The sequence below is a fragment of the Apodemus sylvaticus genome, chromosome 22, assembly GCF_947179515.1.
Source record: "Apodemus sylvaticus chromosome 22, mApoSyl1.1, whole genome shotgun sequence".
NCBI classification, from domain to species: Eukaryota; Metazoa; Chordata; class Mammalia; order Rodentia; family Muridae; genus Apodemus; species Apodemus sylvaticus.
Window position 1 is genome coordinate 45,054,386 of NC_067493.1, and position 16,570 is coordinate 45,070,955.

The following is a 16,570-nucleotide window of genomic DNA, read 5'->3' on the forward strand; positions in this document are numbered from 1 at the left end:
TGTACAGCCTGCCTGGAGTGACCTGTGGCCTTTGCTGCTTTGTTTTCCGGCTGGTGTTACTATGCAGAAAGCTGGCTGTACTTGTTAAGCATTTTTGTTTGTTTGTTTGTTTGTTTGTTTGTTTTAGACAGTGTCTCACTATGTAGTCCTAGCTGGCCTAGAACTCAGAGAGATCTGACTGTCTCTGCCTCTGCCTCCTGATTGCTAGGGTTAAAAGTATACACTACCATGTCCAGCTAAATCTTTTTTTAAGAGAAATCAGAGATGGAGATTTTCATATGAAATTTCCCAATTCTTTTTTTTTAAGATTTATTTATTATTATATGTGAGTACACTGTAACTGTCTTCAGACACTCCAGAAGAGGGAGTCAGATCTTGTTATAGATGGTTGTGAGCCACCATGTGGTTGCTGGGATTTGAACTCAGGACCTTTGGAAGAGCAGTCAGTGCTCTCAACCACTGAACCATCTCTCCAGCCTGAAATTTCCCAATTCTTAAACATTGGTAAAATGAACTTAGGTCTGTGAAGCACACCACACCTGAGGACCTCCCGTGGCTCTGCGGCCTCCTCGGAGGGGTGATCTCTGGGCGCAGAGTGGTGTGCTGGCTTGCTTGGGTGCTAGACAGGAGCCTAGCCTAGAGAGAAGCAACTGTTGCCTCCAGATTCTTTATCATCTCCACAATAGTCCCCTGTCCCCAGCATGCACCCCAGTGGTCCCCAAGATCCCACCTCAAGTCCAGCACCAGTGCTGCAGGGGCCATCTGGGCCCCCAGTTCTACTCCTTTGTCTAAAATGCCACCCTGTTCTGCAAAGATTTCAACACCCTGTGTGTCCTCCCCACCCCACTGTTCATGAAACCCCTCTTCTCATTGGCTCACTGGCCCACTTAACTGTACATGTAGACCATGGTTTGTCAAGCTGACTTCAAAAAAGCTACAAGACCCGAGCCAGGTAGTATGGGCTGAAGTGGAAGGATCACAAGTTCGAAAGCCTGCCTGGACAACTTAATGTATGACCTTGTCTCAAAATGAAAAGTATAAATAAGATTAGGAATGTAGCTCAATGATAGAGTGTTCATATAGCACAGGTGAGGCCCTAGATCCAATCCCAGTGACACACTCATACACATGCACACACACGCATGCATCATATATGATGAGCCTTAGGCCCTGTAAGGACTTAGGGTAGAGTATCTGGAAAGGGTGGATAGATGTTAGGCAGACGTGACCACTTGCAGGGTGTCCCCGTAGACATCATCGACATCGTCAAGGATTCTGTGCCCCCCAATGAATATAAGGCAGAAGAAGACCCCAAGATATTCCAGTCAGCCAAGACTCGCCGGGGACCTCTTTCTGAAAACTGGATTCAGGAGTACAAGAAGCGCCTTCTCCCCATCATGTGCGCCTACAAGCTCTGCAAGGTGGAGTTCCGATACTGGGGCATGCAGTCCAAGATTGAGAGGTTCATCCATGACACAGGTGAGGTGTGCGTACCTGTCCGCCTCCATTAGCCACGTGCTGTGATTGTGTTCTTACCGTTTACTGCTAAGAGATGACCCGGTATTAAGTCAGGGTTTCCTAGAGATACGGAGCTGATGGATGAGAGAATGAATGAATGAATGAGTGAATGAATGAATGAATGAATGAATGAATGAATGAATATAAGCAGGATTTATTAGGAAGTGTACAGGATGTGGTCCAAGTATTCAAACAATGGCTGTCTCCTGATGAAAAGTCCAAGAATCCAATAGTTGTTTAGTCCACAAGGCTGGCTGTCCCACCTGCTCTTCAGTATACACTGGAATCCTGAAAAAGTAGGCTCTAATGTCAGTGCAGGAATGGGCCTGCCAGTGAGAGTGAGGGTAAGTAGGCAAAGAGAAAAGCTTTTTTCTTTCATGTTCTTTATTTAGGATGCCACCAGAAGGTATAACTCCAATTTAGGGTGGGTTTTACCACCTTAAGTGGTCCATTCAAGAAAACTCTCTCACAGATGTGCACAGCTGCTTGGACTTTAGTTAATTTAGATGTAGTCAAGTTGACAAGTAAGAACAGCCACAACAGACCCCAGAGCCTGCACCCATATCCCCTTCTCCACTCCGTCTCGGCCATCCGGGACCATGTGCCTACTGTCTGTGCCTCATCCACTGCCCAGACATTCCTGCTCTGGCTGCTATATGATAGTGTAACCTGCAGCACACTCAGGCCAGAAGCCTCCGCAGACACCCATAGCTGCCACTGGGGCCTCTGGCTCCCAGGCTTCTCTCTACCTGAGGGCCCAGACCCTCCCTAGCTGGGCCAGAGCTCTGCCTGCAGGCTAGAATGTCCAGATGGCAGAGTGGCTCAGATAGAGCCCTTCACACCCACGCGGCCCTTCCAGGGCAGGTGGGCTAGCAGATGTCTGGGGGCTCCCAGCCAGAGGATGCTGCCCAGGGCTTTCCTTCTCTTCCCTTGGAGTCCTGGACTCACAACTTCACAGGAGCACCAGGCAGTCACCTGGAGTCAGCACAAACCAGGGAGACTTACTTTAGGCACAGATAGAGCCACACCGTTGACCACATGCTCCAGTCTCCTCATGTTGACTCATGATTACCCATGTTGGGGACACCGTTGCCCTGTTTATAGAGGATGAAATGAAGACCCCACATAGGCTGGACCCAGAATATACATTCCTCAACTGGCAATGGAGGTGGCATTAGACAACCTCACACAGTATGGATTCCAGAGATTGTGGAAGGTGTTTTGCACCATCAGCAGAGTGCTAGACTCTGAGGAGGGGACCTCCCACCTGGAAAGGCAGAAATGATGTGTGTACAACAGCCTTGATAGTAAGGGACAGTTTCTCCAGCTCCATGTCAGGGCAGCATCTCAGATACATTCTCTTCTGCTCCCTTCCCAGCAGGTTTCTGCAGGGCCTGTGACAGTTCAGCAGAGGTGGCAGGAGACAGATGGGATATATCCCTGCAGTCTGTCCAACCTCATGGCGGCTGAGACCACCCATGAAACCTCCCTGCTTCCTCCCCACATCTCTAACTCTGAGATCTCGGCCAGGAGGACAGTGTCATAGAGGCAGCCTGGGTGTCAGCATGCCCACCCCACTGGGCCTCCTGAGCACAGGCCTCATCCCATAGGTGACACTGTCTTGTCCCACCCTACTGTAATCTCTCCAGTATGGCCCACTTGGGACTTCTGGTCCTGGGGATAGTGGGTCCCAGGATCTGTGGGCCCCATGCCCTCCCCTGCCCCCAGGTAATCCCTGAGATTCTAACAAAACCCAGTTTCCTCAGCTCCCATAAAAGTCACCTCTCTCCTCAGAAAGGAGGACATCCTGGTCAAGTCGTTAGGACAGCTGACATGCAGTGCCATAGCGGTATCAATGTTGCCTCTCTGAGTCCCGTCTGCTTATCCATGAGGGGGGTAACAGTGCCAGTTCTGCAGAGCTGTTGTGGGGTATATCTTGGGGTGCAGACCTGCCGGCAGACATGACACAGCCCTGTCTGAGCACTGTGATCATGAGTGTACTCACAAGTAGTCTTGGAGAAGTCACTTCAAACCCCTCTCAGACGTAAGGTGCCTGACCCCGGCTGTAGTGCAGTGTCCCATCCCTCCAACTGGCCCAAGAGGACGTCTTTCCCTGCTTGGTGAGAGTACACTGAGCCCAAAAGACACAGGCCCAGAAAAGGAAACAAGCTCCTCTGTGCTGTATCTGAGACCACCCTCGAATGTAGGCAAGGGCTAGTCAGACCTGAGTGACAGAGTTCCGTCCTGTTCCACCGGTGAGCAGAAGCCCCACAACTGGACTCTCAGTGACTGAAATCAGAAAATGAGGCATGGGATGTGAGGGTGGGGAGAACGGGGAGCCTGAGGACATGCCAGAGCTCAGCCTCTTGGAAGGCCACCTAGAATTCTCAGAGAAAACAAGAGGACACATCCCTGAATACCAGCCGTCACTTCTCTCAAGGATGCCCCCTGGAGAAACTCATTCACATTTCAAAATGTTCAGGGCCACAAAATAGAATATTACACATATGAGCCAAAGACCCACTAGCAGGAAATGACAAAAATTAAACAAACAACCCAGTGTTTCAAATGCGTCCATCTTGGACCACAGCAGCTCCCTCATGTAGAGCACACCGAAGTATGGGAAAGGTGAAACTCGGCCAGAAGAAAACACAGTTCAGCACATACATGTAAATATCACCAGCCAGACCATTCCAACACCGTGTAGAAAACACATGTGCACACTAATCCCAGGAACAGAGCAAGCGACAAACACAAAACCTAGGACGCCAGGACCAGTGCTGCTGGGCAGCAAGGAGTCCGAGATGGGGAGGAAAAGCCCTGACTCCAGACACACTGCTACTTTGCTGGGTGGTGTGGACAGTAAGGTTCTACTGCCTTTTGTGCTCTGTTTTAAGTCCATGCGTGTGGAGGGGGGGGGAATGTGCATGTGGGTACAGATACCCATGGAGGCCATGGAGGGCATAGGTAGGGGTGACCAGCCTGGTGGGGGTGCTGGAAACTGAACGCTCGTTTTGGAAAAGCAGCAAGCACTGCTGAGGTCAAAGGACAACTCCTCCCACAGTGTGGGTTCCAGGGCTGTTCCACGCTGAGTGTCTGCCCACAGAGCCCTCTCCCTCACTGCTGGTTGTTTGTGTTTGAAGGGTCTTATGTGACTCTCGCCTCCAGCTCAGCATTAGCCAAGGATGCCCTTATGCATTACTTACAACGGTGCATTACTGTGTGCTGCTGCATTCAGTTTTGTGGTCGTCGTTGTTTGTTGGTTGGTTGGTTGGGTTTGGTTTTTGGTTTTTGGTGTTTTGATTTCAGATAGGGTTTTACTGTATAGCCATGGCAGTCCTAGAACTCACTCTGTAGACCAGGCTAGCCTAAAACCTAGAGATACACCTGCCTCTGCCTCCCAAGCATTGGAATTAAAGATGTGCGCTGGGGCTAGGGAGATGACTCAGTCAGTAAAGTGCTTACCACAGAATTGTGAGGACCTGAGGTTTGATCCCACATAAAAGAACCAGACTCAGTGGTGCACGCCTGTAATCCAAGTGCTGGGGAGATAGAGACAATTCCTGGCTCTTGCTGTTATCTAATCTAACCAAATCCACAAACTCTAGGTTCAATGAAAGACCCCGCCTCCAAAAATAATGTAGAAAAATGACAGAAGAAAGACACCCAATGTTGACCTCTGACTTTCATACACACACACACACACACACACACACACACACACCACAGAGAGACAGACAGACCGACAGACAGAATGCAACCCATTTTTTTTTATCTCGTCTTCTATGGAAAATTCAACAGGAAACGTAGACCAGACAAGTCTTTTAGGAAGTCCAATGCCACCTCCCCTAGGGCATGAATCCCTTACAATAAACTGTGACCTCTGACCAAAGCCTTGCCCTCCAGGTGTACAGCCATTGTGAACTCCTGAGGCCACTGGGAGCCAGCTCTCTGTCTAGGTTGACAATATGAGGAACCAGGAAGCACTGATGACCAGTGATTCTAGCCTGACCTAGAGCTTTGCCCTGGTGCATACTGCCTCTGCTCTGAGCTTCCTTGTCCTCTGGCTCTGTGCAGGCCTGCGGCGGGTGATGGTGCGAGCCCACCGGCAGGCCTGGTGCTGGCAGGACGAATGGTATGGGCTGACCATGGAGAAAATCCGAGAGCTGGAGAGGGAGGTACAGCTCATGCTGTCCCGCAAAATGGCCCAGTATTCAGAGGAAGGACCCTCAGAACTAAGCAAGGACAGTACTACCAAGGACCAGGCATCTGGAGCAACCCCCGAACCCAGCGGCAACAATGGGGAGCCTCTGGGGCGGGGCCTGAAGAAGCAGTGGTCCACCTCGTCCAAGTCCTCCAGGTCCTCGAAGCGGGGAGGTAAGCTGGGTCCCTGCCTCTGCTGCAAGGCCTTCCTTCCAGTGTCCAGGGCAGCCAGGCCACAGCTTGACTGTGTCCTCATTGCTTTTTCTTTCCTGTGGAGCCTTTTACTTTCTAAGTGGTACCAGGTGGGGCTTCACGGTGACCGTGAAGTGAGCCTGGCCTTTTCTAAGCAGCATCCCCAGGCTTACCCATAAGCCCCAAACAGTCTGTGACTGAGGAAATCTGGAGAGTAGGTCCAGGTAGACACCCAGTGAGAGAAGATATTTTCAAGGTGTCAGATTCTGGGCCACGAGAGGAAGCAAGGTCTCCCTTTTTTGGCTAGTCCGTGCCCCTGTAAGGTCTCCCCACCCCACCCCTTGTGGCAGTCGTGCCCCTGTAGAGTCTCTCTCTCACACACACATACTGAGTGGCTAGTCTTGTCCCAGTAACCCCCTCCCAAGCCCAGGGTACCTGGCCCCAGGCTGACACTGGCCCTGACTTCAGGTGTGGGGTAAGGTGAGTCTCTGCCTCGGCTCCCCTCTCTTCCTCCTGCCCTGCAGCCAGCACTTATTTGTCAGGTCTGCTGTGGCCATGTGTAAGGAGTTGTGTATGGTCAGGTCCAGGGCTCATCTGAGCTCCTGTCCTAAGCTCTCCCTGGACAAGACTGCATAGTCCATGAGGCAGCAGGGCAAGAAAGGGCCAGATGGTTCTACTCAGATAAACCCTGGGCTCTCCACCCGTCTCTTCATTTCTGTCTATGGCAAAGTTCTCTGGTGATGCCCTCCTAGCCCTCTTCTGCAGGCCAGACCATCACACTAGGGTTTGCCTTCCAGCCAGCCCCTCCCGACATAGCATCTCAGAGTGGAGGATGCAGAGTATCGCCAGGGACTCTGACGAAGGCTCAGAAGAGGAGTTCTTTGATGCACAAGGTAGGCAGGTCACCCCTGCAGCCTGTGGGCCCTTCCTGGGTCAGGTGGGAAGAGCTGTTAAAGTGTGTGAAGCACCTGTCACTATACTGTCCCTGTTACCTGTCCCCACACTATCACAGTGGACAGCCTGGGGCTTGCGGGTAGAGTACAGCGAATGAAATGAGGTCACTGGAAAGTCATCTCTCTTGAGTCTTGGGGCTTAATTATAAGTCGGGACTCAGAGCCTGGAAGGGTAGTGCCATTCTCTGAACCCCACCTTATACGGCACACAATTCTACTGAAGCATTTCCCAGATAAATTTATCTCCGTAAGAAGTGTGACTTAGTCCTCAATTTTTGTGCTTGGTTTATTATTTGTTATTGCTTTTCTTCATTAAATGCAAATTAATATGCATCTAATGTAGACGATTTAGAAAAAGTAATAAAGAGAAACTAGATGAACTGCCTATTTCCTACTAATTGAAAAATACGCACAGCAGCTCACAGCCAATTGCTCACCTGTGCTGGAAGATTCAAGCCCCGCCCACCCCACTCACATGGAACCACAAATATGCTTTCAAAGAAGTTAGAGGAGCCAGCAGGCAGGCCCAGAAAGAAAGATGGGTCTCACTGCATGCCAGCAGCGCAGCCAGCCCCAGAGCATGCAAAGGACAGAAGCTCAGAAAGAAGGGAACATGCCACAGTTGACCAGCAGGGTTCTCTCATTCTGCCCTCGCTAGCAGGAGCAGAGGAGCTGCCCATGGCATCTTAATTAACTGGCTAGCCAGACTGACAGTGAGAAAACTTAAGGAGCCAGCATTCAACAAAAAAAAAAAAAAAAAAAAAAATGGGGTTTGTTGACTTGTCCTGGAATTAGACAACCTGGAAATGTGTGGCAAGGGATTCTGAGCCAACCTGTGCACTTGAAGGAATGGAGAAGGGTGTCTTTGGTACTCCACCCTCCTAGCTGACACTTTGTCCTTTAAAGAGGAAATACATACCTGTCATTTTGCTACTGCTGTACGTCATAATGTACATACCTGATATGCGGGGTATCTGATGTGCGACCCCCAAATTGACCACTGCTGTAGGGAAAAAGCACAGATACCACAGCAGCAGGCTTCTCAGATCCCTCCCAGGAGCCTCTCCTCAGCAGAGGGAGAAGGTCAGCCTTGTGCTAAGCAGCTGTGGCCCTGGGTGTAGTTCTAGAGGAGCAGAAATGGGAGTCCAGTCGTGAGTGACACATTCACAGCTGCAGCCTCTCTGAGCTAGGGTTTCTGAGTCTTAAACATCAGCTGTAGACAGATAAACAAAGGCTCTGGTAAATCCCTAAAGGTAAGGAAGCACCACCCTACCCTGCAGAGCAGACACACCTCAAAAGCACAGCACCTTTAGAATGAAGCCAGCCGTTAGAATGAAGCCAGCCGCGGAAGAACACACACACACAGTGTGTGACTGTCACTGAAAATGTCCCAGACAAGCTAAGGCCAGGAGGAGAACAGATTACGCTGCGAGGCCTGACTGCTTGGGATTGAGCACTGGGTTTACATCCAGGGTGATGAGAATTTTCTGGAATTAATCCCAGGACTTGGGAGGCAGAGGCAGGAGGATTTCTGAGTTCGAGGCCAGCCTGGTCTACAGAGTGAGTTCCAGGACAGCCAGGGCTACACAGAAAAACTCTGTCTCATAAAACCAAAGAAAGAGAGAGAGAGAGACAGAGAGAGAGAGAGAGAGAGAGAGAGAGAGAGAGAGAGAGAGAGAGAGAGAGAGAGAGAGACTGTTCTGGAATTAGATAGTGGTGATCTCTGCAGCATCATGAATACACTAAATGGTACAGAAGGCCAGGTGTCTGCACCTGCCGGGTAGCCTCCAAAGACAGGGAAGGGTAAGGCAGAGCAGGTACACTGGACATGTGGGCTCCAAGAGCACCCAAGTCCTCCTTCCTCCCCAGAGAACCTGCACCACAAGGAGGAAATACATGCCAAGGACATCACCAAGTGGAACTCCAACGACCTCATGGACAAAATGGAGAATCCAGAGCCTGAGGAATCACAGGGTAACCAGCCTTGGGGAGGAGAGTGCCATCTTACCCAATTTCCGCACAACGGTGGGACCCAGGAATTTGCAGCATTCCTGGGTGTCCACTGCACCAGCAGTTACCATGTGGCTTCTGTATTGCAGATGGTATCTACCAACAGAGTGACTCTGAGTTCAGGGTAGCCTCCAGCGTGGAACAGCTGAACATCATTGAGGTGGGTACCTACTAAACACTAAGACCAAGGCTGTGGGGCGGGGCTGGGTGCAGGGTACAGAGACAGAGCTCTCCAGAGCCGTGTATCCATATTTGGCCAGAGAATGTGTATCCACATTCACCAGAGAGGCCTGGGGTCCCTTTCCTTGCCACCTTTCTATGGGGACACCAGCCAGCCCTGTCTCTATGACATTCCTGAGAACCAGGGACAGCAGACAGCCCCCAAGGAAAACCTTGACCAAGTTCCACCTTTGGGAAAATAAAATGAGAACCTTGTAAATTCCAGAAAAAAACTAAGAGCTCCATGTTCCCATCCTTCCCGTGGCACAAGAAGAAAAAGAACAAAGAGCCGTCTAGGCAGAAGTGATGTGGCTGTGGCCCAGGGCTGCTTCCGGCCAGGCAGAACTCAGTGTCCAATAAAGCTGTCTTTGTAGAGCCTGTGTCCGCTCGCTCGGGGGTTCTTTGCTGGAGCTCGCGCCCCTTCCGCCTGCAGGCCGTCAGAGCTGTTTGCACTGGGGCAGGAGCCAGGCTGGGCCACAGCTGGGCCATCCTATGGTCATAAGCACTGCCCTGCTCTGTCTCCAGGCTGCCCAAGTGGAGATAGCTCCTCTGTGGGAACTCTGGCCCCCTGGAAGGCCTGGGAGAGGCAGGCACACCTCTTCCCCTCCTGAGGTCTTCTGCTTTGAGGTCTGAGGTGGAGGTGTACTTTTCTGGACAGGGTATGAGGTGAGGGAATGGTTGTCAGTTGCTGCTTAACATTAGACAAAGCAAGCAGAGGCCCTCCCAACTCAGCGCACACAGCTCTGACTGTCCCCCAGGAGAGGGGCAGAGCCCGAGGCTCAGGATCTGCCTTGGGGTGTGCAGTCAGAGGAACCCAGCACTACTTCTGGGGCACTGCCATCCAAAGCCAGACCCTTCTGCCCATACTAACCCCCAACTGGAACCTTTCTTCATGAAAGGATGGCTTGGTAGAAGCAGACAGGGTGCCCTGACTCTCCATCAAAGGCATCACTGCTCTAGTGAGCTCTGCTTCCCCTAGAGTTCAGGGCAGGGGGAGTTGCTGTCTCTGGCCGAGTGTGAGGAAAGCTGTTTCTGGGCCTGTGGTCACCCCTGAAGGGCTAATCAGTGAGCGGCTGAGCCAGAGTAATGCACAAAGGATAGTCCCACCCATTCCCAGGTGACAAGGGACAGCTGGACTGTACCTCCCTGTCCAGGCGCTGGAAAGCTGCTTTTACAGACATTTTCCCATAACCTTCTGCCCACTGTATCGGAGAACCCCCTGTATTTGGTCATGATGGGAGCGGCCGCCACTCCCTATGCCCAGACGCCCCTGTGGTGGGCAGTCCCTGAATATGTAGTTGTTCTATGCCAGCCCAGGGAGGAGAGCAAGCCCAAGACAGGCATCACTTCTCCTCTCTTTTCCTCATGTCCCCACGTGTTGAGCCGTGTTATGTCCTTGGGCATAACATGGCTCAGCAGCTACAGACACACAGAGTGGTCATTGTCACACACACACTAGGAACACAGTGGGCATTCGGGAAAGGCCTCTGGGAATAGGGGCCACGGCCTGGGCTTCTAGGAGAACTAGCAGGGACTTTGGGCGCTCTTCTCCCTTGGTGCTACTGAGCCATGTGACCAGCGCCCTCCCACCTTATCTGAGAGGAATAGCTCTGTAGCCCTGTGCACAGCTTACATTCAAGGGTTTCACTTTGGCTGCATAGCAGTCTAGCAGGCCAGTGGAAAGGTACGCTCATGACCTGATCTCCCTTTTCCTGCTGTGCTAGGGTCCCGCCTCTGCTCTTGAGGCCCTTGGTCTTAGATTCTAGAAGTAGCGCGGCATTGGCCTGAGGGACAGACTCCTTCCCTGGCCTGACCCCTCCTAACGACCCCTACGACTCCAGGCTGCTTGAGTCAGTCCCACCACTTAGCCTGGTAGCTCTAACAGAAGCTACTCCTGAGACCCTGAAGGTAGAATGTGGTTTCTCCAGAAGATACCCTTCCTTGAGTCTGCTGTGACCCTGGTTGGGCCACATCGCTCCATCTCTAGTCTCTGCTCCTTGCAGGGGTCCAAGGGAAGGGCTGAGGCAGTGAACCCCAGACCCCATAACCAGGTAACCAACCCCCAGGTCTCTCAGGCTGGGAATACAGCTAGCTCAGGGGGGATGCTTGCCCACCACACATGTGAGTTCCTAAGTCCAATTCCTAGCAGAACAAAACAAAAACACAACAAAAAAAAAACCCACTCGGGCACCTGGGGCCTGGCAAGGAATTCATGCCCACCACTGCCCATGCAGGATGAGGTGAGCCAGCCACTAGCTGCGCCGCCCTCCAAGATTCACGTGCTGCTGCTGGTGCTGCATGGAGGCACCATCCTGGACACTGGAGCGGGGGACCCCAGCTCCAAGCAGGGTGACACCAACACTATCACCAACGTGTTCGACACCGTCATGCGTGTGCACTACCCCAGTGCCCTAGGCCACCTGGCCATCCGCCTGGTGCCCTGCCCACCCATCTGTGCTGACGCCTTCGCCCTCGTCTCCAAGTGAGTGGCATGTGCCTGCCAACACCCATCATGCCCCACAGGAAGAGGCCGCAGCACACTGTCCCCACCTCTGGCCCTGAGCGATGCATGGCTCCCAGTGCTAGGTCCTCCGTCCACAACGTCCTTTCCCACCACCCATCCCCTCAGCCTGAAGGCAGCAGAGCCCGTGCCGACGAAAGTTCAGATCCTAGGAGGACGGTCCCAGCCGAGTCCGCAGTTCAGTGCTGTAGAGTGGAGATGCTGGCCTGCCTTGGGATAGGAGTCTACTCAGTGGCCCTGGCACTCTGCGCCTGCTCTTAGGCCTTCCTAGGACTGTCTCCATGAGTCCTCGGGGCAGGCGGCAGCTCTGCTTGGCCTGCTTTCTAGATCAGGGAAGGGCCATTGGGTCAAGCTGACTTTCCCTGCCCTCTGCTGACCCGGCCCCTTCCCCCCAGCCTCAGTCCCTATGGCCACGATGAGGGCTGTCTGTCTAGCAGCCAGGACCACATCCCCCTGGCCGCTCTGCCCCTGCTGGCCACTTCCTCACCCCAGTACCAGGAGGCAGTTGCTACGGTGATTCAGCGGGCCAACCTGGCCTATGGAGACTTTATCAAGTCCCAGGAAGGTGTGACCTTCAACGGACAGGTGAGTGTTGTCAGGGGTCAGGGAAAGACCTTTCAGGGTGGGCTGGCCAGAGGACCAGGTCGTGGGTAGCAGGGGGGTGCTTTTCCTAATTAGCAGTCCAGAAAGCAGGATAAAGACTCAAACTTCTGCCTTCTTGCCTTCAGGTCTGCCTGGTTGGAGACTGTGTTGGGGGCATCCTGGCATTTGATGCCTTATGCTACAGTGGCCAGCCGGTGTCTGAGAGTCAAAGCAGTAGCCGCCGGGGCAGTGTGGTCAGCATGCAGGTACCTGGGCAGGGGCAGACGGTGGGGCATCCTTTGGTCCCAAACCTCCACTAAGGCCTGCTGTCTCTCATACACCATGGAGACTGGCTACCTTTCCTGATGCAGGCCACCAAGCCATCAGCTGGCCTGTGCTGTGTCCCACAAGCAGTGTGCCCAGCCAAAACCCCAAGGAGCTGACTCGGACACCACAGTCCTTGCTCTTTCTATCTTGTCAATCAACAATGTCCAAAGCCCATGGAGGCCCCCAGGAGTTCCCTCTGGAGCAGGGCATGAGAGGGCTAGGAGAGACGGGGCAAGCGTAAGCCCTGGGTCTCAGGTTAAGTCAAAGAAAGTACCTAAAGCAGGTCAGCAAAGTTCGAAGGAGATGAAAGTGTACCTCAGTATCCCCAGGAGACAAATGGGAAGGACACAGTTGCTGGTGTGGGTGACCACAAGTGGCAGTCTGGGGAACCACCACCATGTGTCCAGGAGCACACGTGGCTTCACATACTAGGCTTGCATTGCACAGCCCAGCTCTGGTCCCAGGTGAGATAGGGACACCCTGTTCCCCTTTGTCGGACCCTGATGTCTTCCTGCTGTAGAATGGCCATCACCTGGGAGAGATCATTGTATGCCAGGCCAGTCCTGGAGTGACGGCTGCTAGGACTCAGCCAGTAGTCTGAGGGGCAGTGGGAGGCCAGACTTTCCCCTCTAGTTGGGTGAGAAGCCTGCAGCCGGGCAGTGGCCACAGGGTCTGGAGTCAGAGCACTGAAGAAGGCCTAGGCCAGGGACCACCTGGCAGTGAGCCTCCGTGGCCATTCCAGGACGCTGACCTGCTGTCCCCGGGCATCCTGGTGAATGCAGCACACTGCTCCAGTGGCAGTGGCGGTGGCAGTGGCGGAGGCTCCAGCCTGGAGGGCAGTCGGCACCTGAGCCGCAGCAACATTGATATCCCCCGAAGCAACGGCACCGAGGATGCCAGGAGGCAGCTGCCCCGCAAAAGGAGTGATTCGTCCACCTATGAGCTGGACACCATCCAGCAGCACCAGGCCTTCCTGTCCAGGTAGGGCTTGCCGTACCACCAGGAGGAAGGCCCCAGCGTGGAGGAGCCAGGGCGCTCTGTCAGTCATATGCCTAATGCATATGTGGGCTCCTGGCCATTCTGATCTGGAGGACTTCCAGTTTGCTGGGTACTGTGGCCCTGCATACAACAAGGGCTATCCTCAGCCACTGGAAACATTGTCCTGAGGGTGGAGGTGGGTGGAGTCAGGCAGCATGATCCCATCATGGTGTGTCAGGCATTGGGCTCCCCTGGAGAAGCTATGATACACTGTCACTAGGATTGTCCTAGTAGGTGCTGGGCAGCCCTGCTTTTGGGACAGTACAGGGCTTGGTTCCTAAGGGACCATGAGACCCAGTATGACCCCTGTGAAGCTGACCCTGGGTGACCTGCACGTTCCCCACTGCAGCCTCCATGCCAGCGTGCTGAGGAATGAGCCCAGCTCCCGCCGCTCAAGCAGTTCGACGATGCTGGACGGTGCCGGGGCCCTGGGCAAGTTTGACTTCGAGATCGCTGACCTCTTCCTCTTCGGGTGCCCATTGGGGCTAGTCCTAGCCTTGAGGAAAACAGTCATCCCCTCCCTGGATGGTGAGAGGCCTGTGGGGATGGGACAGGGACCTCCATGGATCAGTCACAAGGCCATGGTCACATCCCAGCCCTTTCAACATCTCTACCCACCAAAGGCAGGCACAGTCCTTCCCTGGCTCTCCAGCAGCTCAGTCATCTGCTCATCCCCTGAAACCTGCTGCTTCAACCTCTCTCCAAGGTCCCTGAAGCAGTGGGGATGTTCAGCAGGGTCAGGGAGGTCAGACAAAACAGACCCAGGCTCTGGTATGGGGTCTACCTATGGGGACAGACGTGGCCATGGTGCCTCATTGTCCCTGACAATGAGAGGTGGGGCAGTCGTCTATCCTAGCATCCCAGTAACCCCTGTTCTGTGCCAGCGTTAACCAGTCCAGCCCCAGAGGTGCACATGACTCCCACTACAGCTGTTATAGCCCAGTGTCAAAGAGGAGACAGGCTCAGAGGGCTCAGACAAGCCGAGAGCAGGTGCACTCTGGGGCCAGATTAAAACGAAGACCCTATACTCAGGGTTCCACCGATGCCTCTGCTCCTTCTTGTCTACAAGGTAGCAATGGCAGCTCTGCTGCTTAGGGGGACTCCACAAGTGAGCATTCTTCCAGGAGGGCAACTGTTCCCCTGCAGGGCAGGGCCCTCTGCCTTGCTCACAAGTCTCACAGCTTCCCACATACATGTAGAGGGCATTCTGTGGTATCCCCCGCCACCCCAAGGAAGAATCAGGTGGACTCACACATCCCATTGTGAAAAGGCCAAGCTGAGAAAGCTGGGTGTGAATCCTGTGTCCTGCTTCCCAGACACTCACAGTGCCCAGCTGCAGCCTAGGAATAGTCTAGTGCTGCCGGGTGACCTCAGCCTGGGTGTACCTGCACTGCCTAGCTGAAGATGCATGTGGAGCCCCAGGGTCCTGGGCTGGAAGGAGCCCTCCACCCTGCTGCCCACACTCCCTCCATGCCGAACTGTGGTTCCTACCAGTGCGACTACCATCTTTCCAACTAAAAAAACAGAAAGATTGGAATTGGGCGCAATCGGGTGTACTTGTAACCGCCACCCACGGTAGCTGAGGGAGGAAGATCAGTACAAGCAAGGGCTACGGAGTGAGAGCCTGCCTCAAAAAAAAAAATCTATTAATAAAGGAAATGAGCCACACAGATCCCAAGCTGATTAAAATCACAAGGCAAAGGCAGCCTGGGCCCCAGACTCCTGCCCACTCCCCAAAGTCTTGTCTCTTTCCCCTCCACTCCCAGTTTTCCAGCTGCGGCCAGCGTGCCAGCAAGTGTACAACCTCTTCCACCCTGCGGACCCTTCAGCCTCCCGCCTGGAGCCGCTGCTGGAGCGGCGTTTCCATGCCCTGCCGCCCTTCAGCATCCCTCGATACCAGCGCTACCCGCTGGGCGATGGCTGCTCCACGCTGCTGGGTGAGGCTTTCAGGAAGGTGGGTGGGGCGGGGCGGGGCGTGGAGGGGTGCAGTGCTATCTGCGCCATAGCCCTCGATACAGTGGGTCTTCTCAAGGGGAAGCAGAGGCAGACACAGGTCCCCAGCGAACATCTGCAAGTAAAGAGCGAGGAGCTCCCCATCCCTGAGGGGCAAGGCTGACCGAGGAGCCCCCTGAGAGCTTCCCAGCCACTGCAGGGCCAGACTCCCTCCCCTACTGCCCAGGGACTTCACCCAAACAGGGAAGGAGATGAGGCCCTTCTGCAAGCTGGGGAGCTGTGGACTGGGCCCACTGTGGTAGGCAGCTGCCCAGAGATGGCTGGGAGTAGGGGGGCTGCCCTCAGAATGGCCCACCCCCTGCTGCAGTGTGTGTCCTGGCATCTTGTTGTCACGTCCTGGTCCTCAAGGAGCCTTGTTTGTGTCAGCACATGTGCAGATGGCCCACTTGAGTGTCTGTTCTTGTCCTCTGCTCTCTTCCCGTCTGCCTCCAGTCGAGACCGTGCAGAGAAACCCAGAGCTGGTCCTGGAGGGCGGCCCCCTGGCCCCTCTCCCCCACGGGGACAGCTTCCTGGAGACCAGTATCCCTGTTCCCGCGCTCGCCTGGCAGGATGGGCCCCGCCAGAGCCTGGGCTGTGCTGAGTGTGTGTACCCCTCTCCTAGTGACTGATGTCTGCTTGGCTGCCGCCCCTTAGCCCTCTGCCCCCCTCATGCCCTCTCTGGCCACTCTATCTGTGGGACTTTGGTAGCAAGGACCGGGCCACGGGAAGTTAGTCTTGGTGACTCCTCTCTGTAAATGACAGTCCAGAAGCTGAAGCGACCCTAAGGCAAAGTGTTCACAGCTTCCCAGAGACTAACAGAGGCTGTGGCCCTGTCAGACAGCGTGTTCTTCCCGAGGCCGCAGGGAGCAGACATAGGGAAAGGCTCAGGCAGCCCCCTCACCCCACAGCTAGGAGAATACCTGGGTGGTCACAAGGAGTTGGGGCCTCAGGGGCTCACTCCTCACCTTCCCGAGAATGTGCAGGCCTGCTGTGTCCTCCACACTGGTTCCTCCTC

At 54.1% G+C, this 16,570-nt stretch overlaps 1 protein-coding gene across 15 annotated transcripts in view; it reads left to right on the forward strand.

Moving 5' to 3' along the window:
* The window catches only part of Pitpnm2 (phosphatidylinositol transfer protein membrane associated 2), a 133,411-nt gene that overhangs the window by 109,614 nt on the left and 7,227 nt on the right, over positions 1-16,570 (forward strand). For 8 of the 15 annotated variants that reach the window (XM_052168050.1, XM_052168047.1, XM_052168053.1 and 5 more), the window contains 13 exons: positions 1,252-1,479; positions 5,596-5,895; positions 6,711-6,806; positions 8,736-8,840; positions 8,966-9,036; positions 11,099-11,146; positions 11,330-11,577; positions 12,012-12,201; positions 12,345-12,464; positions 13,268-13,506; positions 13,913-14,091; positions 15,330-15,500; positions 16,009-16,158. In XM_052168050.1, the coding sequence (XP_052024010.1) occupies positions 1,252-1,479; positions 5,596-5,895; positions 6,711-6,806; positions 8,736-8,840; positions 8,966-9,036; positions 11,099-11,146; positions 11,330-11,577; positions 12,012-12,201; positions 12,345-12,464; positions 13,268-13,506; positions 13,913-14,091; positions 15,330-15,500; positions 16,009-16,158 (2,145 nt within the window). Of the gene's footprint in view, positions 1-1,251; positions 1,480-5,595; positions 5,896-6,710; positions 6,807-8,735; positions 8,841-8,965; positions 9,037-9,321; positions 9,471-11,098; positions 11,147-11,329; positions 11,578-12,011; positions 12,202-12,344; positions 12,465-13,267; positions 13,507-13,912; positions 14,092-15,329; positions 15,501-16,008; positions 16,159-16,570 lie in introns of those variants that run through there. The other 7 variants (XM_052168055.1, XM_052168059.1, XM_052168056.1 and 4 more) reach the window with 4 other exon arrangements.